The sequence below is a fragment of the Hippoglossus stenolepis genome, chromosome 24, assembly GCF_022539355.2.
Source record: "Hippoglossus stenolepis isolate QCI-W04-F060 chromosome 24, HSTE1.2, whole genome shotgun sequence".
In the NCBI taxonomy this organism is placed as follows: Eukaryota; Metazoa; Chordata; class Actinopteri; order Pleuronectiformes; family Pleuronectidae; genus Hippoglossus; species Hippoglossus stenolepis.
In genome coordinates this window covers 7,655,738-7,682,576 of record NC_061506.1, presented here as the reverse complement: position 1 = coordinate 7,682,576, position 26,839 = coordinate 7,655,738, and the positions used below count along the sequence as shown (strand labels likewise).

Below are 26,839 nucleotides of genomic sequence, written 5' to 3'. Positions count from 1 at the left end.
GTGTCAATAAAACTTGGTGATAATAACCCTTATTGTAATTTTGGTCCGAAATAAAAGGATATGTCTCTTTACTAATTTTGAGAAAGTATTAAAGCTTTAATAAGGTGCATGAATAGGATTCAAGACGATTGTGCACAATTCCAGTCGCTGGCTATGAAATTCTTGTCACTGCCTGCCTTCTAGCATGCTCAAATATTTGAGAAAATAAAGTATTAAAATATAATACTCCTAAAATATCAATTATAAATCAAAGTGTCTTGCTGAGTAGCATTAAGTAACATGTAGTAAACCCGAGGCTTTTCTTTTTCTAGGTGTAATCAGAGATTGAAAACCATTAAATAACAATCTAATGAAAAATTAGCACAATGAACAAACGACCATCAGTTTTCAGCCATGAATAAAGTAACAAGAGCGAGATTAAAAATACGCAATGTCCCTTCAAGGGTCACGTTGCCTGCGTCGTAACCTAGGAGACGTTTTGTGTATTTCCGGGTTGTCGGGAGTCGAAAACAAGAGGGGCACCAACGCGCCCGGGACACGGAGCAAAGCGGATTAAAGTCCAGCAGAGATGGCGGGGGAGGCTGAGGACGAGATACCAGGTCAGGAACAATCCTCTTCTCTTTATCGGACACTCGCTCCGGCTCGTTGCGAAACGTTTAAAATACAAAAAAAACCCTCACTTAGCATCACCACTCGGCTAATCAAAGACATGCAGTGGTTAGCTTCTGCTGTAGCTAACTGGCTAACCGACCGTAAACTACTCACTTCGCCCCGCTTCAGTCTCTCGGTTATTTATCACCCAGTTTCTTTAGTGTGTTGAGTATGTTGCTGTTGTTGCTATTTCTATTTCCCGTTACCTGCTCCTCCACAGTTAAAGGAAACGTTAAGGGGAAAACGTTCATTTCGCAACGTGCTCAACACCAATACGTTTCCCGATGCCTTTTAAAACCCCATGTTACAGTATCACCACACTTCTACTTACCTATATCTAAAGGTAATGTTGGGTTTGGGTGTATTCTGTCATATAACACGACATAATCATACGTTTACTTGCTGAAGTACACACAAGTTATACATAACGCTTCCTGCAGAGCTTTCTGATGAACATCCCACACACATATACAGTATATCAATAACTCCTGCTTCTTTATCCACTGAGTTCGTTCACAATCATCCATTCATCATTTATTAACTGGTTGGTACAGTCAGGAGCCTAATCCATCAGTCTGTTGTTCATCAGCAACTATTCTAATTGTTTAAAGTCATTTTCAAGCAAAAATGCTCAAACTTGAATTATTTACTGTTTATTTTTGAGGTATTCCACTGTTGATCAGATAAAATAAGATACTTTATTCTGCCAACTTGGGCAGTTCTCACTGTTTTCTGATGTTTTTATGGATATGTGATGCATTGATCAATATTTGGAGCCTTTTTCTTCTTCACCTGTTTTCTCTTCTCACAGAGTCGGGAGCAGTTTTTACTTTTGGGAAGAGTAAATTCGCCGACAACGTCCCCAGTAAATTCTGGCTTAAAAATGACGTCCCACTCAAAATCGCTTGTGGGGATGAACACACCGCCTTAATAACGGGTAAGAGACGCTTTAAAGGTTTCAAACTGTGTCGGAAAAGGGTTTCAAACGTTTGCAATATTTGAATTTAACCTAACACTAGTTATTACTTGACTTTTACTTGAGTAGGACATTTTCTAGTGCTTACCATAAAACAAATTCAAAGATTTTATTCGTGGGCCGAGCTGTTTCAGATTTGTCCCGTGTTTATCGTCTCCGCAGAAAATGGGAAACTCTTCATGTTCGGCAGCAACAACTGGGGCCAGCTCGGTCTGGGATCCAAACTGACTGTGAACAAGCCGACGTGTGTCAAAGGTCGGTCTTTGAATCGCTCTCCGTTCCTTATTTATAACTTCAACGGAGTGTGTGTAGTGTGTTGCCACTGACAGCTGCTTTCAACCTCCTCAAAGAGCAGTGAGGAGGGAGTCACTCAGAGGAGGAGGCGCCTCTAGACCTTTTGATTGTAAATAAAAAGCCATCTGACAGAAAATAATGTCTGCATAATGGTGTATGTCTATATAATAATATATTTAGTAGGTGGCTGGTCGAAATTCTTACATCTTAGCCTGCTGGTATGATATATGAAGATCATTTATTCTTATTTGCTCAGATATAACTAGAATAAAACGTGTTGATAGAGCACGTAGTGACGAATAGAGACTCATTTTACATCCAGTCTTTTTTTAACTGTGAGAGTCCTGCTGAAGGGGAACTAAAGTGTAACACCAATCCAGGGGGGTCTGTAATCTGCTCTAATCTAGAGACAGAGGGAGATTGAGAGATTTCTGTGCTCTACTGGTAAAAGCCTGTCAAGCACAAAACAAAAAGATAAAGGTAGAACTGTTTATCAAAATATCATTCAAATAATTTCAGCTCTGAAGTCTGAGAAAGTTCAGCATGTGGCCTGTGGAAGAAACCACACCCTCATCTGCACCGGTCAGTGTCTTTTGGTTCAGTTAAAGATTCAGTTAAAAACAATTTTAAAATCCTTCCTGTCTCGTTTTTTATTTTATAAATTATTTTGTTTTTCCCCTGCAGCTCAGGGAAAAGTCTACACCTCAGGTGGGAACAGCGAGGGTCAGCTGGGGCTCGGCGACTGCGAGGAGAGGACGGCGTTTCAGCGGGTCCATTTCCTCGATTCACACGGACCAATCAAAATGCTCGCTGCGGGTTCAAACACCTCGGCTGCTCTCACAGGTGAGACTCAACCACTGACACTTCAGCTCATGTAAAATGTAATTTGTTTTTTTTGTGGAATGTTGTTAGAAATGTTACCACTCTGCATTCACAGCCGTGGGACTAAGTGTCAGTACATGTGTCCATCATAGTCCATATGTCCTTACTGCTCAATAAATATCACATATTAGTAAAGACTGACAACTAAATGACCCTCCTGCTCCTCACAGAAAGTGGTAAACTCTTCATGTGGGGTGACAACGCTGAGGGTCAGATCGGTTTGGGGAAGGAGAGTCACGCCACCTCGCCGCAGGAAGTCAGCGTGGGACAACCAATCAGCTGGGTGTCCTGCGGATACTACCACTCTGCCTTAGTGACGGGTGAGCAGAGACAGGGTCAAGGGTCATCACGCTTCAGCAAAGGAAAATTATAGGAAAAGGGACAAGTGGGTGTAAGATTAACCGATAATATGTCGGAAGGAAACACAAAACATCTCCAGGAAATCTTACAAATTAAATGATGTTGTTTCTTTGTAAAAATATTAAGAAATTGATCTGAATCACATTTTATTTAGAAAGATTTACAATGAAAAAACGTATTCATCATTCATTCTTAACTCAAAGGTTCACTTTCTAGGTCTACATTTAAAATAAAGCTGTGATAATTTGAAGGAAAGTGCAAACCTAAAGTTTCTAGTTGTGTAAAAAGTATTTTCCTCCGTGTCTCAGTTGACGGAGACCTCTACACGTTTGGAGAGCGTGACAGCGGCAAACTGGGCCTGGGCACCGGCCAGCTGCCCAGACACCGAGTCCCTCAGGTGGTGAAGAGCATCAAGGAGCCGGTGACACAGGTGGCCTGTGGGGGGGGACACACTGTGGCGCTAACAGGTAGCAGCCAACACGGGAGATGGAGCTCAAGACAGTTGAGGCCAAACTGATCATTTAGATTGTTTTCGGTGCATTCATTCTTTAAGGTTCAAATGAACTGGAACTTCACACTTTATTGTTTCTTCCATCTCCTCCAGAGGACGACGTGTACACGTTCGGCCTCGGCCAGTTTGGACAGCTCGGTCATGGGACGTTTACATTCGAGTGCCGGATGCCGCATCTGGTCGAACACTTCAGGAAGGGACGGGTTCGTCACGTGGCCTGCGGGGAGAATCACACTGCACTCGTCACTGGTAAATGCTGCCTGTTTTTTTTATTATGTAGCCTCTGAATTTCTCATTAAATCCCACTGTTCAAAATTCTAAACTGATGCTGCTGTTATGTTTATTTGCAGATGGGGGTTTGCTCTACACATTTGGAGATGGCAGACATGGCAAACTGGGCCTCGGAGAAGAGAACTTTACCAACCAGTTCAAACCAACTCTGTGTCCACGCTTCCTCAAGTACAACGTCCAGGCAGTAGGTGTTTTTACTTTATATTTAATTAATTTGCCTATATGTTAGAAAGAAAACATATGGTATGTATTACATTTTGTGATGGATAAAGAAAATCCCCACAAATGGTGACCTATATTTTTTGTACATGTGTCCAGGCCGTGTGCGGCGGCTGTCACATGGTGGTGTTGGCTCAGCCGAGGGATCAGACCTGCAGCGATGTGACTCTGGAGGAGGACGACGTGACAGAGGTTTACCTGGAGAGGCCGTACGTGGAGCTGCTGGGGGACACGGGCGACTCCTCCACCCTGCAGAGGAGCCTCTCTGCTCGGGTTCGCCGGAGGGAGAGGGTGAGGGCACGGAGGCAGGATTCATCCGTAGATAAAACAAGTTATAATGCCTAAAACAGTGCTGATGCTGGACATGACTCCCATTTCTTGAAAGAAAGTGTAAATTTAGTTATTGTCAAGCGCTTTTCAACAAACAGGATTCTAGTTTTCACATTTTTAATTGAAGCAGCATTTTGATCTTCTTTGCCACGTATATTACCATGTGACTCCTGCTTACTCAAATGCTCTTCCGACGTTTCCCCGTAGGAGAGATCTCCAGAACAGTTTGGTACCATGTTCCGCACTCTGCCCGCCATGACACCCGGCTACCTCCACCCGCCGCTTCCCGTCTCCAGCCACACCATCCCGCCCAGACTGCCCGAGCTGACCCACAGAAAGGTGCTCAACGGCGCTCACCGACACGGGAGCACAGGGTCAAACCACCAGGGTACCTACCTCACCGCCACCTCCTAATCCTCCATCTCATAACTATAAAGATTTTAATTCAATTCTTGACACTCGGGGAGAATCAGGAAACATCCGGCGTAAAATTGGACCTTTAGAGTAACATTGCATGCTTTCTTTCTGTCATGTCAGCGCAGACAGGGGGCGATACAGACAGCCTCGTGGAGAGCCTGACCGACACCGACAGCGTTAAAGGTCTGGGAGAAACCACCGACTTCCTCAACATGGTGAGAAATGAGTTGATCCCCGTAGCTGTTCTTTATGTGACCTCTGACCTCAATGATAGTTCATTTGATTATTTTCAATAATTTCCTCCTGATAGACGCATGTGATGAAGATGGACCCCAGTGATAAAACACTCACTCTGTCCCCAGTCCAGAAGGTAACTCGCAAGCTTTTTCTGTCATACACTTATCATCTGTCATATTTGTTTCCTAATATAAACAGGAAAGAGGCAAACAATCCTTTACACTTAGTAATGAAAGAGTTGTGACATTTAAATATATCAAAATGTCTCTGTTTGTCTGTGTCTGTTCTTTAATACAGCACACAGTTCATCAATTAGTCTTGTGACAACTATATATATTGCCATTAATATAAAGTTATAACATTTCAATTATGATAATAGTTTTTATAAAATACTCCAAAAACTGTAAAATATTTTTGCGTTAATATATCTAACCATACAAAGTAAAATAGACACTGATTGTAAATGAACAGAAACTTCCCTAATAATTTCTGTTCTTCCCTGTTCTTGTTCAGCATATCAAATCCTCCACCTATATCAGTATATCAACTTCTCTCTTCTTCTGTTTTTTTCTTGCTCATAAATATCTGATTTTCCTGTCTCTTGATTTATCTGCATGTCTCTTTCTCTCTCTCTCTCTAATGCATGCCTCTTTTTCCATCCTCTTTTTGCTTTCTCGTGCTGGGGGATAGAGGAAGGGTAAGCATGGTAAGACCACTGCAGGACAGAAAGAGAACCAAACGAAGAAGAGAAACCTCTCGAAGCAGAGCAGTTTCTCTTCGACTCCCCCATCTCGTAGGAGCGAGACTGTCTCTCCTTGCCAGGCATTGCCCGCCGAGCTCTTGAGGAGCCGCAGTGCTTCACAGAGACAGAAGACAGCAAACCCGAATAAAGAGAATGTGATGGGGGAGCTGGAGAGGAGACCCAGTAAAAACAAACCTCTGAATGTAGGGGACATCAGGAAGGCAGCATCTAAGCAGGGACCCAGGTCGGAGCAGAGTAAAAGCAAGATGATAGAGGTTGGCAGGAAGCAGGTCCCAGGGTCGAAGCAAAGTCCTGAAACAAAAGAGATAGCTTCAGGTGTTGGCTCTGTGGCCAAAGGTAAGCAAGCGCAGCCGAAACCTTTAAAAAGCAAACCGATAATCGTGCAGAGTCATCAAGCAGGAGTTGGTTTGCCAAGTAAACGCAGACGTAAGGACTCGTCTGGATTTCACCTGAGTGACGCCATGGAAGAGGAAAGTCCGAAAAGCGTTCAACTGGTTTCCGGGATGAAAAGACGCCCCAAAGCTAAAGAGGTCCCCGATTTGTCCAAAAAATCGAAGAATGAGAAAAACAAAAAAGAGGCTCAGTCAGAGTCGCTAGATCTCGGTCTGCTCGCTGCCACCGCCTCACTCGCAGCCGGAACAGTTTTAGCACATGAGGTGGTGTCCAGGAGCCACTTTAGCTCGCTGTCGTCATCTGAGAGCAGCCAAGGCGTCCTGAAAGACAGCGCGAGGAAATCAAGAAGCGATGAATCTGCCGATTTGAGCCACAAATCCGTGGTCAGCATCAACATTATACCTGTGTCTGAGAGTCCTGAGGTGAGGACGAGTCAGGACGAGAAGGGGACGAGTCAGGATGAAAGTAAGGAGGAGAGCGACGAGCAGACAAACTCTGCAACAGTCAAACAGGAGGAGGAGGAGGAGGATGAAGATGAGAAGGGGCAGAGAACGAGTGCAGACATAAGTGAAGAAGAAGAGGAGGAGGAGAGCCAGAGTGTCGAGAAAGTCACAGCAGAGGAAGAAGATGAAGAAGACAGTGACACTCTTCAACCCGAAGATGAATCGGAAACAAGCAGGGATGAGGCAGAAGACGAGAGTGCTGCTGAGGAAGAGGAGGAGGAGGAAGAGGAGGAGGAAGATGCAGGAAGGAGTGAAAGTGAAGATGAGACTTTAGAGAAAGAGAGCAAAGGAGGTGATGTAGAGGATGAGGAGGAACACGAGGAAGCATCAAGTCAGGACACAGAAAGCAAGGGAGGAGAGAGTGAAAACGAGGAGGAAGGTGAAGCAGAAGAAGAGGGGGATTTAGAAAGCGAGGGTGAAGAAGAAGAAGAGGAGGATGAAAGTGAATCTTTAAAGTCATCGGAAGACAGAGAAGAGAGTGAGGTTGAGAATGCGAGTGAGGGAGAGAGTGAGGATGAGGGGGACGAGGAGGAGGACGAGGGGGAAAAGGAGAGTAGTGCCGAGGAGGAAGAGGAGGAGAGTAGTGAGGAAGAAGAGAGCAAAAATGAGGCAGAAAGTGACGAAGAGAATGAGGAAGAGGAGGATGGTGAAAGTGAGGAGCAGGAGGAGGAAGAGGAAGAGGAGGAGGAGGAGAGTGCTGAGGAAGAGATGGAGGAGGAGGCAAAAGAGAGTGTGGAAGAGGAGGAGGAGGAGGAAGAAGGGGAAGAGGAAAAAGAGAGTGAAGAGGAGAAGGAAGAAGAGGAAAAAGAGAGTGAAGAAGAGGAGGAAGAAGGGGAAGAGGAAAAAGAGAGTGAAGAGGAGGAGGAAGAAGAGGAAAAAGAGAGTGAAGAGGAGGAAGAGGAAAAAGAGAGTGAAGAGGAGGAGGGGGAAGAAAAAGAGGATGAGGGAGAGGAAGAGGGTGATAGTGAAGATGAGGAGGAGGAGGAGGAGGAGGAGGAGGAGGTCAAAAAAGTCAAAAGTGCAAAATCTACAAGTAAACCCAGGTCAGGGGGCAAAGGTAATGCAGCGGGGGAGGAGGAGGAGTTTTGGGGCGATGTCTTACCTCAGTACCTCAACCTGAAATAACACGGAGCCATAAACTCATCATTATTTTATTATTAATCAGCCTGTCAATTATGTTTTTAAATTAATGTTCATTAGAAATATACAATATGAAATATGATCCATCCTCCATCTTAAGACCTGGTCCAGTCGAGACAATCTGTAGTTTTAATTCCTGAGTTATTATTATTTATCACTTAGTGTAATATAAGTGTTGTAAAGTTGTGTTTTATCAAATTGCATGAGTAGTATTTCAAGTATTTCAGAAAACACAGAAAACCTTGATGAAGTCAGTATTAATCCATAAAAGTACTACAAGGCTGCAACCAATGATTATTTCTATACCTGACAAGTATTTTCTTAAATGATTGATACATTGGTTGATGTTTAATCTATAAAATGCCCCAAATGAGTTATTCCATTATTCCAAGAAATTTGGATATTAGAAATCTTCACATTTGAGAAGCAGGTACCAGGGGTTTATTTTTTTTGCTTTAAAAGTTACTCAAACATTTTTTTAATCATTAACATTTTTGCCAACAAGCTTTCTATCCATTGCCTAAAAGTTTTATTGTCTAGTAATTTCAGCTCAAGTCCTGAAATGGTTCCTTGGTGCCGAGGGAAGTGAAACTGACATGAACATTGGGGTCATTAGGGGCCGAGAACACATTAAATTCTCCAAAAATCTTGAATGAAATAGAGAAACGAAAGCAAATTGGATTAGATGCATGAATCGGTTCTAGAGCTGGTGCATGAGGCGTTGGAGTTTGAGTCCAACAAGAGCGTCGCCACATCCCTGGGCTTTCTGCTGCTGCTGTCACTTCTCACACACTGTGCCTTTCTGCTAATATTCCTTTCTATTGCATCATCTCATTCATTTCTAAAAAATGCTTTTCTATCTTTGTCTTTGAAAGTGATAAAATGTGTCTTGGGTATTTGCTTGTAAATGCTTTGTTTACTTGTCTTTGGAAGCATTTTGTTTTTGTCTGTTATATTTGATTCAGTCTCTGAAACAGTGAGTCTTCACACACGGTGCCTTAATCTTTGGCAAAGAAAAAGATTTACACATTTACGCGGAACAATCCCTCTTCTTAATTTATCTCTTTTTTCATTCATTTCTGTCTTTTGTAATAAATGTCTGTTTCATTTGGTTTAAGTTGTTTTTGTGTTTTGTTTTTTATTAATTTCCAAAATCAAATGGAGATGGAAAGGGTTGAAAATTAGGTGAGAGGTTGTAAGAACACATGACTGAAACGCAAACTCAGATTCCAGAGGTTTTATTTCCACTGATTGAAGATTCACCCCAAAGTCAGAAACATCTTCACAGCGTTGAGGAAAGAAATTGAGATTCCAAAAATAGTTTAGTTTTAATTAAAATAATCAGGCTTCAATCTTTTTCTGATATCATGATATTGTATTTGGTTATTTTTGCTCTTATCTCAAGTTCCTCTGGTCTCAACATTTCGCAAAACTAAAAAGTACAACTGAAACGATCAGATTCCAGAAATGTTCCGTTTACGACATAAAACAGAAAAGCAGCAAATCCTCATTACAGAGAAGCTTAAATCAGATCATCTAACTGATGCCAAGAAATAATTGATCTGAAAAATCAATGCACTCATTTGTCGTTTGATGCTTTTTCTCTCCGTTAACCTGGTTTGTTGTGTGTGTGTGTGTGTGTTTGATTGGCTCGTTTCAGGAGGAGGTGGGGCTTGTTTTCTTCTACCTCTCACATCATTGTCTCTGTGTTTATAATCCCAACTGTAATCCCTTCCCATCATCCCCTGCTGTAGTCCGGATTAGCTCAGAGCTGCTTGTCATCATATTTTCTTTATTCAGGGTTAGGGTTTTAATTTACTGCAAAAAAAACATGTAGATCAAGATTTTCTACCCCGCTCCTCCACCCTTGAATATACAATGTAGATAGAGCTGCCCAGCATCTGTCTCCACTTGTAGATCTGGGAAATTATAGCATCAGGTAGATATTATAGATAAAATGCCACAACACTAGACATTAAAGACATTTTATTGCAGTGAGCTTTGATTCCCGTCCTCATGTCTGCAATTCTCTTACTCTTGGTAGGATTTGACGAATCCATTCAAAACGCGAAGCAAAGGCGAGGAGGAGGAAGACGAGGAAAAAGAGGGGGACGGTGGAAATGTTCAAGATGACGAGGTAGAGGAGGTAGAAGAGGAAGAGGAGAACGATACGTCGGCCGAGACAGAAGAGCCGTCGTCGCAAAGTTTGGAGGATCTGACGGAGAAATCAGCCGAGGAGACTCAGAGTCCCGTAGGTTCACAGAATTATTAAATAAAATGCATGATACTGATTCGTGATTATTGTCGGTGCTAACATGTAACGTGTCTGATCTTTACAGAAATCGGACAAGCTCAAAGAAGAATCTGTGCCTGATGAAGAGCAGAAAGGTGACTTTATTATAGTTTTCCTCCTTTGAATAGCATCTTCTGTTCCGTGGTTTTAGGATATGTGTACGTAAATCTCTTTGAGATAACTGGTTGGGGTTAGGAAATAAGTGTTAATAGTTAGAGTTAAGTTTGACCTCTGGAAATGCAGATGGTTGTAAAAACAGACTATGTCAACTCTCCTCTCATCAGCAGCGCAAATCACTGAGGAGCCTGAAACCACTGGTGAAGAGAAGTCAGGCGACAGCACCAAGCCAGCCAATGGGACGGCAGACGGCAACTCAAAGAGCCAATCGGGCTCCAACAAAAAGGTAGAAACAAGAAGTCGGTCTGTGTTACTTGTCAGCTCACATAACACATACATCACTGGAAATGTTGCATTACATTGTAAATAACGATTTCCTTATAGGAGCGATACTTATTACTTTGAAGGGTATCTTAAATGGCAGGAGATTATTATAAATACTAAAAACAGCAGCATAATCCATACGTACTGTATAAAGGCAGAGAAGGTTACAAACATGATCCTAGACAGGTGAATAAGTAGAGAGCAGGTGTAGGATGATTTTTGGGTGTCTAAAAAATTCTAATCGGCTTCTGCACGTAACCTTTTCATGCACATGTAAGGAATTAAAGGCGAGGAAACTGCTCACTTTTGCAGTAAGGTTATTATTTCAACATTTTTTGCACAAAAGGGGATCAATTTCGAACTGAACAAGAGAACGAAAGGAATGTGTTAAAGCCGAGGTAGGTCGAAACACATACGAGTCGTTTTTGCAGATTAACTTCCTCTCTCCTCCTCCTCTCAGCTCTCCATCTTCAGGCGCCTGTCCTTCTCCAGATCCAAGCAGGACCACACCCCAGCAGAGGGCACAGTCCGCGGGGACACTGCAGAGCCTCCGTCCCCTGACACCGCCGGGAGCGGCAACCCAGGAATAAACAGAAGTGGAGCACAGCAGAAGTCGACGTCCTCTGGAGCCAGAGGGCCCCGCTCCGGTGCCTGCACAGTACTGTGATCCCTGGACCCAAACTCTCAGGCGGCCTCGATTATCTTGTCAGACCAAAGTGCGAAAGCTTCGTTAGCAGCAGCGAACTGTGTTTTTCAAGCCCTCAGAGACGATGGAGTCCCGAGACACAGTGAGTGGTGCACAGTATCATGCAGTGAAGTGAAGCCACACCACAGATTCACATAAGTAAAAAAAAGCTGCTGTCAGTTTCTCTGCTTATCAGGAAGTTTGAGATTGAAGAGCAAAATTTGCCCCCCCCCCCATAAAATCTTATTTTTTTTAAATCCTGCGGTAGTTTTAATCTCTCACTTGTGTTCTCCAGGGTGTCATTACCCCGTGTCACCACGGTGAGGCGTTGGATTCACAGAAGTAACAGTGGACTACCACTGACACAGCAAAAACAAATAATGATGCAAACCTCAGGGCTGCGACTATTGATGGACATGATTGACTCAGCAGATTATTTCCTGATCTATGAATCATAAATCCAGCAAATACTCTGTAACCTGTGAGTTTTTATTTGAATTTCCATCAAACGGTTTAGTTACCAAAACTATTTGCTTATTAATATTCTGTCGATTGGTTAATCTATTAAATATCCAATAGTTTAAGCTCTATAAAAGTTTTTTTTCCATTGTAGCCATTGTAACTGCTTTGAATCCAAGTGACTGTTTTCATACTGATACATGTGAAGCATTCCTTTAAAAGTCAAATCTGAACCGTCTTATATACAAAAACCAAAAGAATGGACTGTCAGTTTTAGATTTCCTTTTTGCCTGTATCTGGAGCCACCAGCACGCCATCTCTCCGAGAGCAGCTTTAAAACCACTAAACTTCTAACCACTGTCTGTTCACAAGTGGCCTACAGCTGAGCCTCCTCCACCAGTACGACCAGTACCGCCACGCTGCTGCTGGGAGGATCTTAACTTTTCATTTGTTCTTGTGTGGTATGTTTCCTTCCCAGCAGCTGAACCTCAAAGTGTGTGCCTGCGTGTGTGTGTGTGTGAGAGTTTTAAACTGTGAGGATGTAAATATTGTTATTTATTGCGAAATGGTCCTCGAGCACATTTGCACTTTTTGACGTGATGCAGAGTTTTATATTCTGATGTGATGGTCTCATTTACGATTTTTGTGATACCAGTAAAGCATTTTCATATAAAGCTGAACACGAGTCGTTATTTCTTTTGTTGTGAAAAGATGATTTTTACATTGAATCTCAGTGGCAAGAAATATTAAAGTGTAAAAATGTACACAAACAACAATATGCATGATGTATATATCCAGCCGCACTTTATAAAAATACTATAACAACATTCTGTTTGCACCATCAGGAAGTAAGAGTTTGTGGGATATGTTTCATTTTGCTTTATATTTTATTTTGAGGGGTTTTCATCAGAATAGGACAAAGTAAAGTCAACTAGGAAAATAAATATCATCCACACTATAAAAAAAAAGGAATAACTGGACCGAAGAAACTAAAATGCTTAATTAAGTCCCCGCCCAGCTTCACTGAATACCCTTAATTTGAAATTGGAAAGGAGATCCAATCACAACAAATGCATATGAAGAAAGTCCAATGGGACATAAGCATTCTCCATTTTTTGCGTTAAGTTCCTTCTCTTTCTTTCTGAGTCACTTTCTTTTCTCCTTCTCGCTCCTCTACTCCTCCACGACCCTGAGCGCGGCGCTGCTCTTGGCCTTGCCCGTGGTGAACTTGACCGTCCCGCTCATGTCCGCGCTGGTGCTCCTCAGGGTGAGCTTGTGAACCGTCCCGTGGTTTTCCAGCCGGACGGCGGGTCCCGAGTGGAGGGCTTCCCCGTTCAGAGTCCAGATGGGGGGCTTGCCTATGGCCACAGACACCTCGCACTGGAAAGTCGCCGGCTCCGGCTCGGTCACCTCCACGTCCTCGAGCTCTTTGACCATCACGAGGGCCTGGGCTGCAGCGGCATGGAGGGAAACAAGGGGAAGTTTTATACAAACCATAAAACTAAAGGAGACACATGATGCTTTGTTACTTTCTTTCCTCCCCCTCCCATCAGCATAGTGGTGAGTAGATAGAGTGGATTTTCATTTTTGGGTGAACTACCCCTTTAAAGAGACAGAGGTTTCTGACAGAGGCTGAGAAGAGGAGCTGCAGCAGTGGACCATATGAGGAAGGTGATGTATCTTCTGGATATTAAAGATAAATATATCTCCTTTCAAACCTTTGATACCACACAGACTGAGTAAAGAAATGTAGATGTTTCTCTTATTTCACATTTACACACGATCCCTCATCCGGGCCAGTCTCACCTTCCACCAGCAGTTTGGCCTCGGACGTGTGCTCCCCGACCTGGATGCTGTAGGTGCCCTCGTCCTCCACGACCACCTGCTGGATCACCAGCTTGTGGGAGCAGCCGTCCGCCAGGATCTCCACCCGGCCCCCGGCCACCAGCTCCTCCCGGCCCCGGAACCAGGCGGCTCCGCAGCGGGGCGACGACACGGTGCACTCCAGGATCACGCGATGTTTCTCCAGCGCCGTGCGATCCCGCAGGGGCTTGACGATGGAAACCGGAAGTTCTGCATCCACACAAACGGGGCGGACATTTTTATTTATTTATGAATATGTCTTAAACTTCTAATAACTTTAATGAGATAAATAAAAACTTTAAAAAGCATCTTACCCTCCACCTCAAGGTAAGCTGTGGATTCAAGGTCTCTGGCTACAAACCGGATTTCACCCGCATCTTCGGCTGTGACGTTGCACATCAACAGGAAGTGTTTGGTCCCTGATGGAGGAACAACAGCAACAACAGCTTTGTTGAAGGTAAATTAAAGTTTCCACTTTTTTTAATTTTTATTTAATTTGTCACCTATTAATATGCTCTGTTTATCTTTTTCTAGTAGTTCCCTATCTGACCACTAGGGGTCCTGCTAGGGATTAGTTTTTTTATTAACAAACTTTATTGGTTTGAACAATGAGGAACAACAGTGATCAATAGGAAATCTCTATTTAATTGATTGGTGGGAAAATGGTATTTGGTTTGTAAGTGATCTATTGGATTGCAGTGGTAACCTTTTGGACTTTATGGCCCTTGTTTTTAAAGATAATTATAATAATAATTTCATTTCATTTATTTGTTTATTTGACAGGGATGGTGATCATTCAACAGCAAAATGACTGTAAATGAGCCAGGGTTAGATCAACAGGCTGATTTTCATCTGTCGTCCCTTGACAGTTTTTACAGTGGCAACCTACAATGAAAATACAATGCACATACAAGCAATATATGCAGACTAATATTCAGAAAGTTGCAATGCACAACAATAAGCAACTTCACAACATACAAGAAATATCACAGCAAGTAAAAACAATCATGAGACAAACTGTAGCAAATAGGCAGTCAGACGTCTAATTTGCACATATCTGATTATCAATAAGTCCTTTTTCTTCAGCTGACCAGTATAAGAAAGTATTTACTTCTCGTATCGGCTTTTGCAACAGATTCCATTCTTTAGATGATTTCAAAGAGAAGGCTGACTGACTAAAAGCACTTCTTCGAGTGGGAATTAATAGAGTCCCCTCTCGTGATACCTCTGGTAACCTGAGTGCCTGCTCTTTGCACAACAAATGTCAAAGGTTACTATAATTAATCAGGTTTTCCAAATTTAAAAGTCTACGTGTATTTAAAATTTGACAGCTGTGAAAATAAATGATGGCTTAATTCGTATGTATGTGTTACTCAGTCTTTTGCAATCTTTGCTAATTTATTGTGGGTATTATTTCTCAGAATAACAATCAGCCCCATTCCGTTTCTGACCTTCTGTGCGGATCTTGATGGTGCTGGTGGGCCGGATCTTGTGGCCGTCCTTGTGCCACTCTCCCGTCACGTCGACCAGAGAAACCTCGCACATGAACACGGCATTCTGGTCCTCCTGGATGTAAATATCCTCCAGGTCCTGCACTATCTCCAACTTGTGCGCTGTCAGATGAAGATCAGGGACACAGAAAGATGTCAAGAATCATCTCCTTTTTAACCACTAGATGGAGGCAGAGCACACACTCAGCTCCAGGTAATATCTGCCCAGACAGTTACCGTAAACCTCCAGCGAACAGGAAGTATTAATTTCCCCCGTATCACACGTGTAGGTGCCAGAGTCAGCGCAGGAGCACTGCAAGATCTGACAGAACCGCTTCCGACCCATGGGGTAGATCCGACAGTTCTTCCCTGGCTTCAGCTCTGCCCCGTTCTAAAGCACAGAAGATAAAAGTATTCCTTGTGAGTCTAAAACTTGCTATAATCAAATCTTGTACTTTTTTTTAATACAATCAAAATACGATTTGTTGGTTTGCGTTACCTTGAGCCATCTGACTTCAACGTTTTGCCGGGAGAATTCACACTCGAGAGTGGCGGGCAATTCCTCCTCCACACGGACATCAGCCAGCGCTCTCAAGATAGACACCGGCGTCTCTGTCGGTGCGGAGTAACAGTGTGAATCAACAGATCAAAAATGTAATCAGTCAGTCATGGTTATTTTATTTTCTCCATACCTTTGATTGTGAGCCTGGCAGTGGTGCGCGCCCCCTCACCGGAGAAAGCGATGGTGCCCGTGTCCTCCAGGGTGAGGTTGGACAGGGTGAGGCTGTGGACGAGCCCGTTGGTGCTCACGCGCCACTGGTTGTTCGGTTTCACGCGAATGCCGTCCTTCTGCCAAATTCCCTCCACGTCCGCGTGGGAGAGCTCCACCTCGAAGGAGGCGGTCTCTCGTTCAAAGGTCTCTTGGTCGGCTAGGACTTTACGGATCACGATTTTACGGGCTGGATTGGAAAAAAAATGATATCAGGATTTAATTAAAGCATCTGGATTGCCGGGAGAAAATAATCCTGTAGAATCTAGAGGATGCATCTGTTGGGCAAAACTTTATGATGAATTAAAAATGTAGTCATGCTGCTTCTGCTGCAATGAATTCTCTGATTCAAGGACAACAAAGGGTGGTTCAAATATAGACCCGGCTCAGTCTATCACATTACATCAAAAACACCTACAGTAGCTCCATGGTGTCATTCATTGCACTATTGTATAACCTTTTCACACGTAGAGGTCCTGCTCTTCCTAGTATCTCCTTGTGTGTGACATAGTGTGAATAGCACACTACAATATGAAATGTTCTGCTGCTGCCCAGAACTCAATCTGCGTCAGTAGAGATTCCAGTTGCAAAGTGGAAAACTGTACTCCTGAGCTCCTTCTCGCTCCACTTACGTTCCACATTGAGCTTGACCTGTGTGCGGTCGTGCAGGGTCTCGCAGCGGTAGGTTCCCCGGTCCGACAGATTCAGGTTGCAGATGGTCAGACTGCGTTTGCAGCCGTTCTGGGCGAGCGTGTGCCGGGCACCGGGCTGTATGACCACCCCCTGCCTCATCCACTGAACCTCGCCCGTCTCCAGGCTGATCTCCGTTTCCAAGGTGGCATCGCCTAACTCCTCTGCCATGACAGCTTCCATTCTCTTCGTAAACATGACTTGAGCCTCTGAAGACAAAGACGAGAGACAGATATCAAAGTTATGATGAACTGCAGATCATTCTCCTAACCATTTTCACCATTTTCTCTCTCTCGCTCATTTAATCCTCCTACCCTGAACTTTGAGGCTGGCTTTGCTCATTTGTCCCTCAGCCTCTGCTGAAATCCTTGAACAGTCCAACATCTGGCACTTCTTAATCACCAAGGTGTGGCAAAGGCCATTCTGGGTCGCCTGGAAACGATCGCCCAGCTCCATCGCCTCGTTGTCCATGAGCCACACCAACTGGATATCCTCGGGGGAAACCACGCACTTGAAAGTGGCATCTTCTCCCTCCAGCACGGTGGTGTTGTGGAGCTCTGTGAGGAACTCCACCACTCGAGGCACTGACGAGACACAAGAAAGTTCATCAACCGGATAACATACGTAAGAAAAGACGGAAAATCTGAGTCCGGTCATACTCACTCTCTACTCTGAGCGACGCCACGGTCCGGTCATCTCTGGACTCACAGATGTACTCCCCAGTATCCTCTCTGGTTAATCGGTGGATGGTCAAGCTTCGCTCCACGCCGTCCGCCCGAATGGAGAACCTCCTGCTCGCAACCACCTCCACGCCATTCTTCAGCCACTGCACGTCTGCTTTTGGCTTGCACACCTCACAGCGAAGGGTCACCATACCATCAGCGTGAGCCACGGTGTCCTGGAGTGGCCTCACGAACCTGATTCTCATTTCTGCAATGCAGCAAAATAGATATTACTTTGCAGTAAACTCGGAGGTGTTCGGTGTCCAGTGACAAAAATAATCTGAAATTCTAACCTTTGACCAGCAGGCTGAAGTGGATCTGATCCGTGTTGACGTCGCATGTGTACTCGCCCGCATCAGAGCGCCTCAAAGGATCAATGGTGAGGGTGCGTTTGTGGCCCTCCACGAGTGCTCGGAAGCGTTCGCCTTCGACAGGCTCCCAGTGTCTCAGCCAACGTACTTGAGCGTTTTCCTTGGACACGTAACTCGTCAAGGTCACGCTCTCGGCTTCGTACGCCGTCACGACAATGTCCTCCTCCTTGTTCACGAACGTTACCGGAGGTTCTTTGACGCCAAAGAGAAAAGAAGCAAATATGAGGTGACTTTTTAAAATCTGATTATTCGGAGACGCTTGAGACCCGACACCCTGCGTCTGTACCTTGAATCCTGATGACACTGGTCATCTTGTCCCCCACAGCGTCGCACACATACTTTCCAGAATCTGAGGGCTGCACATTTGAGATGATGATTTTCCTCAGAGTCCCGTAGATCTCGATGTTGGTACGCGGGTCACAGGCGAGCAGCCTGTCGTTGCAGTACCACTGGACAGGGGCATTGGCCCGGGACACCTCACAGGCCAGGATCAGATCCTCACCTGCCACCATCTCCTGGTATTCAGGGTCAATTGAATTTCCTACAATGGTCACTGGAGGCTCTACAAGGGGGAAGACAGGTGATTTGTACAAGTGATAACCTTTGTTTCCTGTCAACATTAAATCTTCTAAAGGGATTTTACCTTCTACTGTAACGTGGAAGCCGATGTTGTCATCTCCAACATCCAGGAAGTACTCTCCGCAGTCCCTGAGCTCAGCGTTGAGGATGACCAGCGAGCGGAAAGCGCCTTCCTCTTCTTCACAGAACCTTTCATCGCCCTCAATCCGACAGCCGTCCTTGTACCATTTGGCGACGGCGTTGGCTCTGGAGAGTTCACACTCCAGCACAATGTCGTCGGAAATCAGCGATTTTAGATTTGTCTTTATCTCTGATTTTCTTAAGATCATCACCGGAGGCTCTGAGGATGCAGAAATAAAATAATGACACTGAAAATGATATTTAAAAAAATAATCGTTTGCCTCTTACCTGAAACTTTGACGTGGAAATCAATTTGATCATCAACAGCGTCGCAGGTGTATTTCCCAGAATCCTTCGGGGTGGGAACGTGGATGGTCAGTCGACGGATGAGCCCGTCCTCTGCCATGGTGACGTTACTGCTCTCCTCTACTTCTTTGCCATCCAGCCACCACCTGACTTCTGCATTTGGCCGGGATACGTTGATCTCCATCACAATCGGTTTCCCGGCAAAACTCTCCAGTTCGTCAGGTGTGTTCTCGGGACGACTCAGTGTCACGAGTTGCTCTAAATAAAAGAGGAAAGAGACATAAATGCTATTGAAATTCTATACATTCTCTTTAAGTGGCTAAATAATCACCTTAATGTCCTCATTCTCACCTGTTATAGTCACCAGGAACGCCACAGAGTCATCTTCAGTGTCACATATGTACTCCCCTGTGTCCTCCACTGTGGTCATGGGTATAACAAGCCGACGTTTAGACCCGTCCGCCTCAAGGATCAAGTCAGGGCCCTCGTCGACCTCTAGGCCGTCTCTGTACCATCGGACAGGGGCATCTGACTGCGAGATCTCACAGCTGAGCTCCAGCCTCTCGGAGGCCAAGTGGCTCAGTTCCACCTCTGGTTGAGTTGGAAAGACGATTCTGATGAGCGGCTCTGAACAGGAAGAAAAATAAAAGTAACTTCATTTGACCAGTTAATCTTATAAACGGGACTTTTAACAGGAATATCGCAGAAGCAAGTGCAAACGAACCTGCGACAGTAAGCTGAAAGAAAACAGAGTCTCCGTCTGATTTGCACACGTACTCTCCGCCATCTTCTACCGATCCACAGAGGACGGTCAGCCTCCTGTACGGACCCTCAGTGAGCAGCTGGATGTGGTCGCTCGCCTCCACCTCCTGGCCGTCCTTGAACCACTGCACCTTCCCGCCAGAACGGGACAGTTCACACTGCAGGTGGATCTCCTCTGAGATGTAGCTCTCCATCACAACATCGTCCTTAGGTTCCACGATCATCACCGGAGGCTCTGTGAAGCATCGTCAGGTCAGTTCATGTTTGTATTACAGCTAGAATTTAAGTCTCATCTGATTTTTCAGGAGTTGATCTTCGTTTTAAGCATCTTCTGCAGGAGTCAGACATGTCCCAGTACCTCTGACATTGACGGTGAACTCCATGCTGTTGTTTCCTGCCTGGCAGGTGTAGCTGCCAGCGTCCGAGGTGTCTGCAGAGCGGATTATTAGCCTCCTCACCGTTCCTTCTGTCTGCAGAGTGATGTTGTCGCCGGGCACGATCTCATGGCCGTCCTTATACCTGCGACACAGATTTGACAAAAACACTATTGTGTCAAATAACAGGCTTAGGGGAAACAAAAGTAAAGAGTTAATACTGTAATTTTGTCAAAACTTGTAGTAATTGCTGTACAAATTAAGCTAGAAACAGACTAAAGTGAACAAAAATACAAAAACCCTTTATAAGATATCCCTTTTTATTAGAATCTTACCAAATCAGTGTTTGATCAATGAGGATTTAAAATGAACAACTATTTTTTGTGCAAAGCCTCTGAATGCAAACATATTCAAAGCAGAATTTGAGATATTTCTCCGCCATGTCTCCGGCAGGACTTTACCACTTGACGTCTGCATCCTCCCTGGAGACGTGGCAGAGCAGCACCACGGGGTCCAGTTCCATGCTGCTCTTATGGAGCTCCTCCTGTGGGACCGGCCCAAACTGTACAGGAGGACCTGAACAGACGGGAGCAGCGAGGGAAGGATGTCAACAGCCGAAACCCAAGGTACTAGGAGGGTGAACTTGTTAATCGAATGTCTTTTACCTTCAACGTCCACGTTGAATTTGATGACGTCCCCTGAAGTCTCACATGTGTAAACTCCAGAGTGACCCGCGTCAGCCGACTGGATCACAATCCTCCTCATGTTCCCATCCGATTGGATGGTGAGGCCGTCGGTCGGCTGGAGCTCCTCACCATCTTTGAACCAGGATACCTTCGCCGAGGGGTGGGAGACCTCACAGTAGAGAACAATAGCGTCGCCACTCTCCACCGTCTTACTGCTGTCTGATTCTGACAGAGGGCTGAATTTGATCACAGCAGCTGCAAACAAGTGAAAATATACATTAAACAAACTCCAAAAACATTATTCCACTATTGGCAAAATGAACCGATTTGAACACGTACGTTTAACCTTGAGCACGGCCGAATCGCGGACTCCGTTGGCTATGAACGTGACCTCTGCTGTGTCCTCCGTCGTGAGGGGGTCATGGATAACCAACGAGTGCTGTGTTTGGGACTGTTGTATGGAGTACCGCCCGCCGTGCTGCAGTTGGGCGCTGTTCAGAAACCAGGTTCCAACCATGGAGGCAGACAGTTCGATGGAGAAGCGAGCGTCCTCACCCTCCACAACCTCACAGCCCTGGAGGCGACTGTGAATTTTGGGCCCAGGAACTAAGAAAAATGGAAAAAGAGAATACAGGAGGAGCTGATAAGAATGATGTGGTTTTTCCCTTTCCTGCCCTTTGTTTCCTACATGTGGGTTCACGCTGATCTCATCTAGCACGACCAAGATAAGTGTTTTCAAGCCAGTCTTTGCTTGAAACTGCACAATTACAACTAAATTAAATTGTATGTGTTTGCAACGTTATTCTCACCCCACACTGACATGAACTATTGGTAGGGAAACCGATTTAAAAACGTAAATGTTTTTAAATATATATATACAGTATGTAATGTCTTTCTCTTCAGGTTAACATTGACACACGCACAATAACGCATATGTACTTTTCCTCACCCAGGTGGACGGCTTTGGGAAACTCCACGTGACCACTCCGCCCGTACTTGTTGATGCAGCAGACGCGGAAGCGGTAGTCGCCTTCACACGGCACGCTGTCGCCGCCGACCTCGGCTGAGGTGGCGGTCTCCGAGCTGAAGCACTTCTGCCACTCCTGGGAGCCCACCTCTTGTCTCTCCAGCACGAAGATGGAGCGGGTGGACGTCTGGCTGTTGGGGGCAGGAACCCAGGTGAGAAGGGCGCTGTTGGGTCGATCTACGTCCATCTGGACGCCCCCGGGGCCGATAGGGGGACAGTGTCTGGAGGCTAAAGGACAGAGAGGAGGAGGATGAGAGGCCACCTGTCATATTTTAGATGACTAATATCTGTGACTTGATTGAATGTAAGGGGACTATTGGGTGTTTCTGTAGACAAGAATTAAATGATTATCTGATAAACCAGTTCAGAAAACCATGAGGCAAAGGAATTGTTGTCTCCTAAAAGTACCTTTGACCTTGAGGCGTGATGACGTCTTGGATCCCCCGGTGACAAACGTCACCACCCCTGAGTCGTGGTGGGCCACGTTGACAAAGACCAGGATGTGAGTTCTGCCAAAAGTCTTGAGGATCGTCTGGTGTGTCTCGTGCAGCTTCAGGCCGTCCTTGAACCAGTGGACCTCCAACTCGTCGTCCTCCACCTCCACGCAGAACACTGCATTCTCGCCCTCGAGGACCTCCAGCTTCCGAGGAAGTTTACGAACAATAGTACCTGTGAGTAGACAAAATATTTGATTTATTGACTGTAGATGCACAAGTTTATATCAGACTGACACATTTCTCTCTTACTGATAATAATTAATTATTATGATTATAGTGTAAAAGCGTTGCACATAATAATTCACTTTTTTACTAATGCGAAATACTGTGATTCTGCATTCGGCACATCGTACCTTTAACTGACAGCTCCGCGATGCTCTTCGCTCCGTCAGGCCTCTCACACAGATACACGCCGTCATCGTCTGTCCCGACGTCATGGATGGTGAGTCTTCTTCTGCTTCCTTTCTGCTCCATCCCGTATTTACTGCTGGGCATCAGCCTCTGGTCCTCCAGGTACCAGGCGGCAGGGAGCGACTCGTCGGGCATCTCGCACTCCAGCACGGCAACGTCCCGCTCCCTCACCTCCACGTCTTTTAATGGATGCCTGAAGCGGACAGTGTGGCCTGGAGAACAAGGGAAATGGGTAATGATGGAAGATTTCTTTACATGTCTCAGTTTACTGTATCGTTTTAAACACAAACAATGTAACTACAAGTCAGCGCATGGTTTAAATTTACTAAATATTTCTAGATTATTAAAACACAATTTTTTAAGTTTATTTAATTATTTAAGTGATCCTTTAAGTTAATTTAATTAATAAACAGACAGAAAGTTAAAGGTTCAGTGTGTAAAATTAGAAATAGAAACCTGTGGTAGCCTTCAGTTTTCATAAAACTCAAAATGTGTTTAGTTTGTCCAGTCTGGGCTACTGTAAAAAACATGGCAGCCTCCGCAGAGAGGACCCACTCCTGGTGTAAATATATAGTATTTAATAATATAATATAATAATAATAATATAAAGGGTTACTTTGAGGGTAAAGAAAACTACTATTCATACAATTTAAATGAAACACACTGGTGTGAACATCACTTAGATTATTTTATGTAAAATTCCTTTAATTATGTAGTTAATAGCGGTAGTAATTAGTAACACTCAAAATTAATATAACTTTTTGTGAGGTTATTTTTATCATGCACATTTTTGGGGGTATTCATGTTTTAAATGAGTTAAATCATCTTTTATTTGAACTATTCCCATTTATTTTATTCCAAGCTTCTTCCGTTTCTCTCGTCACCGCTAAATAATTACGAAGCAAATCTCAGTTGCTTCGACGCCACTCTGTGTTACCCGTATATTAACGACTGACACGTTGACCCCGGGTCTAAACGGGCGCTTGTGACAGAGGCAGCTGGCACGGGGCAGGACTCGTGTGACCCTGAGAATTATCTGCCCATTACCAAGGGATCAGGACAAAATGATTAACTGCTGAGGCGATGCCGTACATTTCAACGATGCAGGGGAAGCAATTAGCCACGACAAAGGCTAATGTGACCAAGTTTTATGTGTGTGGCTGGAGACGAGCATCGGTGACACATCAGGACACTTCATTGGTTGTTATTTCGAAAGTCTTGCAAGTGACGCTGGTGCAGAATCTCTTGAAATGTGTTGTGTTCTTTGGTCTTGTGCTTGTTTGGCATAACGAAGACTATGGTTTAATACATTTTAGATGATTCACTGCAGCAGCTTCATGATATTTTGGATTATTTATGAAATTGGAAATCCATCCATCCATCAATCTGTTTGTGTTGTGGACACTGATATAATCCATTTTAAAAGCAGGTTTATGGATGTCGAAGTATCTCTTACCTTTGACAGACAGGTGAACAGCACTGAGGGTGTTTCCCAGAGCGTTCGATGCTGCGCAAACATACAGCCCCGTGTCCGGCTCTTTGCAGTACAGAACCTTCAGCGTGTAGTACCCCTCCCTGTCCTCAAATATCAGGTGACGCCTCCCTGGCTCAAGGGTAACCCCGTTTTTCTTCCAGATGATCTCGGGTTTCGGCTTCCCCGTCACGAAGCACCGGAACTTGGCGTGTTTCCCCTCGGCCACTGCGAACTTCTTGACTGCAGACGGGTTGACGGGCGTCTCCTCTTTGAGCCTTGATGAACTGAGTCGCCCGCCTCTTAGCTTTGGCGACCACTGGCTGTTAGTTTGACCTAGGGAGGACCTTTTGCTTTCCTCCCGCTCTGGTACGGGCTCCACGAGGAGGATGGCGCCGGCCAAGGCCTCGCCCTGGCAGTTGACGGCCCTGCAGGTGTAGACGCCTTTGTCTGGCATGCGCGTCCTGTAGATCTTGAGCTGGAACCAGCCGCCATCTTGGCTGCACACGCCGAAGTGTGAACTTTCGAAGATGTCGTGCAGCTTCTTCCCATCTTTCTCCCACGTCACCTCTGGTACGGGAGTGCCCCAAATTTTGCAGGAGAAGGCGGCATCTTCTCCTCGGTCCACGCGCAGAGAGAGGGGCTTGATGAGGAATCGAGGCTTCTCATCAGATATTAAATCAGCTTCTTCTCTCTTTTCACTAAACTTGCCATTACACTTGTGTTCTCCATTTATCTCTGCTCCATTTTCTCCCCTATGTTCACCATTTTGCACTTCGCAGTAGCCATTCAGGTGTCCTCCATTTTCTTGCTTCACGCTGTTGACCCCTAGCTGCCTCTGCTCTTCTTCCTGCTGCTGTGCTACTCCTTCCACTTTGAGGGAAGCTGCAGCGTACGTGTCACCTATGCTATTTCTAGCCTTGCATATGTACTGGCCAGCATCCTGCTGGGTGACTCCAGTAATAGTCAGCAGGTAAGCTTTTCCCTCCTCCGCGAGCTTGTAGCGTCCCTCAGACAAGATCTGGATATTTTTACGTTCCCAGATCACGTCAGGACGAGGGTCGCCGCCGATTTGGCACCTCAGCGTGGCATCAGTGCCGCACTGTGCCAGCACAGGGCGCGGGTAGCCCACAACACGAGGAGCACCTCCAAAAATATCCATGATAATGTCGCCTTGTGTCTGGTTCGAGTAAAGAAGTGTATTTTGTGATGGGATTTCCTGGGAAAGATGGTCTTGTCTGTGGTGAAGGAGCTGCGAGAAAGAGAAAATCTGTGTTTCAGAGAGAAATATACAAAACTTTTGTAGATATTCTGGACGGCAAAACAATTTCAACATTTTTCTTACATCCTTTTGGTTGAAATTAGGTTTTCCTGCTTTGACTGTTTACACACATTTCTGTTTACAACTGACCCAAACCTGAAGATTGTGAGAAATAGAAAGTGAGAAATAACAAATATATCTGGACTGTGCTTTAAATTGAATCATTTAACGACTGGGAACTTGGCCTGAAATGTTTCAGCTCTTCAAAATACTTAGTGTATAGTGAGCAAAGCTGAACCGATGTAAACATGTTGTAGTGGTTTAGTTAAGTGAGTTTTGAGCAAACACTCTCAGTTGTCTCACAGCTGGTGCTGTAAGTCATTGAAGAGTGTATTTATAAAGTAGTCTGTCCAAAAAAAGACACCGGAGTCCATGTGTCCCACAGCACACAAACTGGGCAGTGACACACCTGAAATCGCAAACTGTGAATCCTTCCCGTTGGATTCTCCTTGTTTCTGGACTGTGTTGTTGTTGTTGTCACGATGTCTTCAAGTTTAGCCACAACCCACGTCCTTTGTTATGTGGAGTCAGATTCCTCTGACACTTATTACAGTCCATGAGTCTAGCAGCTTTCGGTTTGATATTGCCCCAGCGGAAAAGGTTTTCTGTCTTTTCTGTGGCTCCTCATGATGTCACCATCTTTTTTTTTTGTGTCATTATGCATTGCTGTTGTCCCTTCTCTATGACGCACCAGGCTCACGCATCTGAAGTCCAGCCTCTTGCACAGTCGTGTGCTCATGTCTCGTCCAGAAAATAGCTCTCTGTGTAGCATGTCAGGTATTTCTTACGTCTCATCATCAGTAAAGACATGATACACACTCTTTAAGCAGTTTGCCTGAATGTCGGCGGCAGTGAGACAGGAAATACACATAATGCAGCTTTTAAGAACTAATGTCACTGATTTAAGAAACTTACCGCTGCTGTGGGTCAGCCTCCTCAAATCATCGTGTCTCTATTGTGATGTTCGCTTCAAAATAAAGTCCTGAGAACGTTCAGGCAGGCCTCAGTTAAGTCATGTGACCTTTGGCTCTTCTTGGAATTATTCTTTGACCCGTTGAAATTGTGGATATTGGCTTCAGCTCTTGTCCTCAGGGTTGGTTTGTTGTATTTAGACACAGCTCCTGGTCAATCCAAGTCAAAGCGAGGGAGAAAAATCCGATCTTCCATTCACAATCCGAGGTCCATGGTCGCAGGCATCACGTCTTTGTGGGGTCCGGTCCGTGTGGCGTTCGGGTGCAGGTGGCAGGGAGGGAAATGACCACAGTCCTTCAGTCAAGTGCTCGGCTTATGCGTCAGCTCTCACACTGTCATTGTCCCAACAGCTAAAGAGCGAGAGGGAGTTGGAATGGGGGGGGGGTGGGCGGCGTTAAATGCTTTCACAGCTGCTGCCACTGCAAGCCATCACCTAAAAATACCCAGCAGCTTCGATGACAGTCAGCCAGATAAAGTTAGGCTCTCCATTCACAGGCGGAGGTTCACTAAAGATAGAGGGGGGGAGGCCGCGATGGATCCCACAGCTCAAAAGTTATCCCGAG

General features: G+C 45.0%; 2 protein-coding genes across 7 annotated transcripts; one reads left to right on the top strand and one right to left on the bottom strand.

Moving 5' to 3' along the window:
• Window positions 1-480: 480 nt before the first annotated feature.
• LOC118103688 (X-linked retinitis pigmentosa GTPase regulator) lies at window positions 481-12,489 on the top strand. Of its 5 annotated transcripts, none has more exons than XM_047339192.1 (17): window positions 504-599; window positions 1,463-1,588; window positions 1,790-1,882; window positions 2,441-2,503; window positions 2,606-2,764; window positions 2,974-3,123; window positions 3,472-3,630; window positions 3,768-3,923; window positions 4,025-4,149; window positions 4,284-4,475; window positions 4,722-4,902; window positions 5,052-5,146; window positions 5,242-5,301; window positions 10,012-10,218; window positions 10,307-10,355; window positions 10,548-10,663; window positions 11,162-12,489. In XM_047339192.1, the coding sequence occupies exons 1-17, from the start codon at window positions 569-571 to the stop codon at window positions 11,366-11,368; spliced, it is 2,169 nt and encodes a 722-aa protein (XP_047195148.1). In that variant the 5' UTR covers window positions 504-568; the 3' UTR covers window positions 11,369-12,489. The 5 variants fall into 5 exon arrangements, 4 of the variants coding, with proteins under 4 accessions (XP_035006739.2, XP_047195148.1, XP_047195147.1 ...); XM_047339191.1 differs by having other exon boundaries at window positions 10,545-10,663; XR_007032471.1 differs by lacking the exons at window positions 10,307-10,355; window positions 10,548-10,663; window positions 11,162-12,489 and adding an exon at window positions 5,859-9,633 and having other exon boundaries at window positions 10,012-10,105.
• Window positions 12,490-12,632: 143 nt separating this feature from the next.
• Window positions 12,633-26,634, bottom strand: obsl1a (obscurin like cytoskeletal adaptor 1a). 2 transcript variants are annotated; one of them, XM_047339188.1, is made up of 25 exons: window positions 26,220-26,634; window positions 23,969-25,235; window positions 22,455-22,724; window positions 22,013-22,273; window positions 21,527-21,832; window positions 20,917-21,183; window positions 20,557-20,832; window positions 20,353-20,467; window positions 19,876-20,036; window positions 19,480-19,752; window positions 19,107-19,382; window positions 18,738-19,013; window positions 18,394-18,669; window positions 18,037-18,312; window positions 17,673-17,942; window positions 17,321-17,587; window positions 16,972-17,241; window positions 16,600-16,866; window positions 15,891-16,157; window positions 15,698-15,810; window positions 15,436-15,589; window positions 15,160-15,321; window positions 14,023-14,127; window positions 13,652-13,918; window positions 12,633-13,296 (listed from the first exon to the last, which is right to left on the bottom strand). In XM_047339188.1, the coding sequence occupies exons 2-25, from the start codon at window positions 25,143-25,145 to the stop codon at window positions 13,019-13,021; spliced, it is 6,630 nt and encodes a 2,209-aa protein (XP_047195144.1). In that variant the 5' UTR covers window positions 25,146-25,235; window positions 26,220-26,634; the 3' UTR covers window positions 12,633-13,018. The 2 variants fall into 2 exon arrangements, with proteins under 2 accessions (XP_047195144.1, XP_047195145.1); XM_047339189.1 differs by lacking the exon at window positions 26,220-26,634 and adding an exon at window positions 25,714-26,200.
• Window positions 26,635-26,839: the final 205 nt, after the last annotated feature.

Bases quoted from the DNA above. Each gene is read 5' to 3' on its own strand.
- LOC118103688 (XM_035150848.2), top strand. From the start codon at position 569: ATGGCGGGGGAGGCTGAGGACGAGATACCAG. The intron at 600-1,462 runs GTCAGGAACAAT...CTCTTCTCACAG, and splicing joins GGCTGAGGACGAGATACCAG to AGTCGGGAGCAGTTTTTACT. The intron at 4,150-4,283 runs GTAGGTGTTTTT...ACATGTGTCCAG, and splicing joins TCAAGTACAACGTCCAGGCA to GCCGTGTGCGGCGGCTGTCA.
- obsl1a (XM_047339188.1), bottom strand. From the start codon at position 25,145: ATGGATATTTTTGGAGGTGCTCCTCGTGTTGTGGGCTACCCGCGCCCT. The intron at 21,184-21,526 runs GTGAGGAAAAGT...CATTTTTCTTAG, and splicing joins TCCCAAAGCCGTCCACCTGG to TTCCTGGGCCCAAAATTCAC. The intron at 14,128-15,159 runs GTCAGAAACGGA...TTCCTCCATCAG, and splicing joins CATCAAGATCCGCACAGAAG to GGACCAAACACTTCCTGTTG.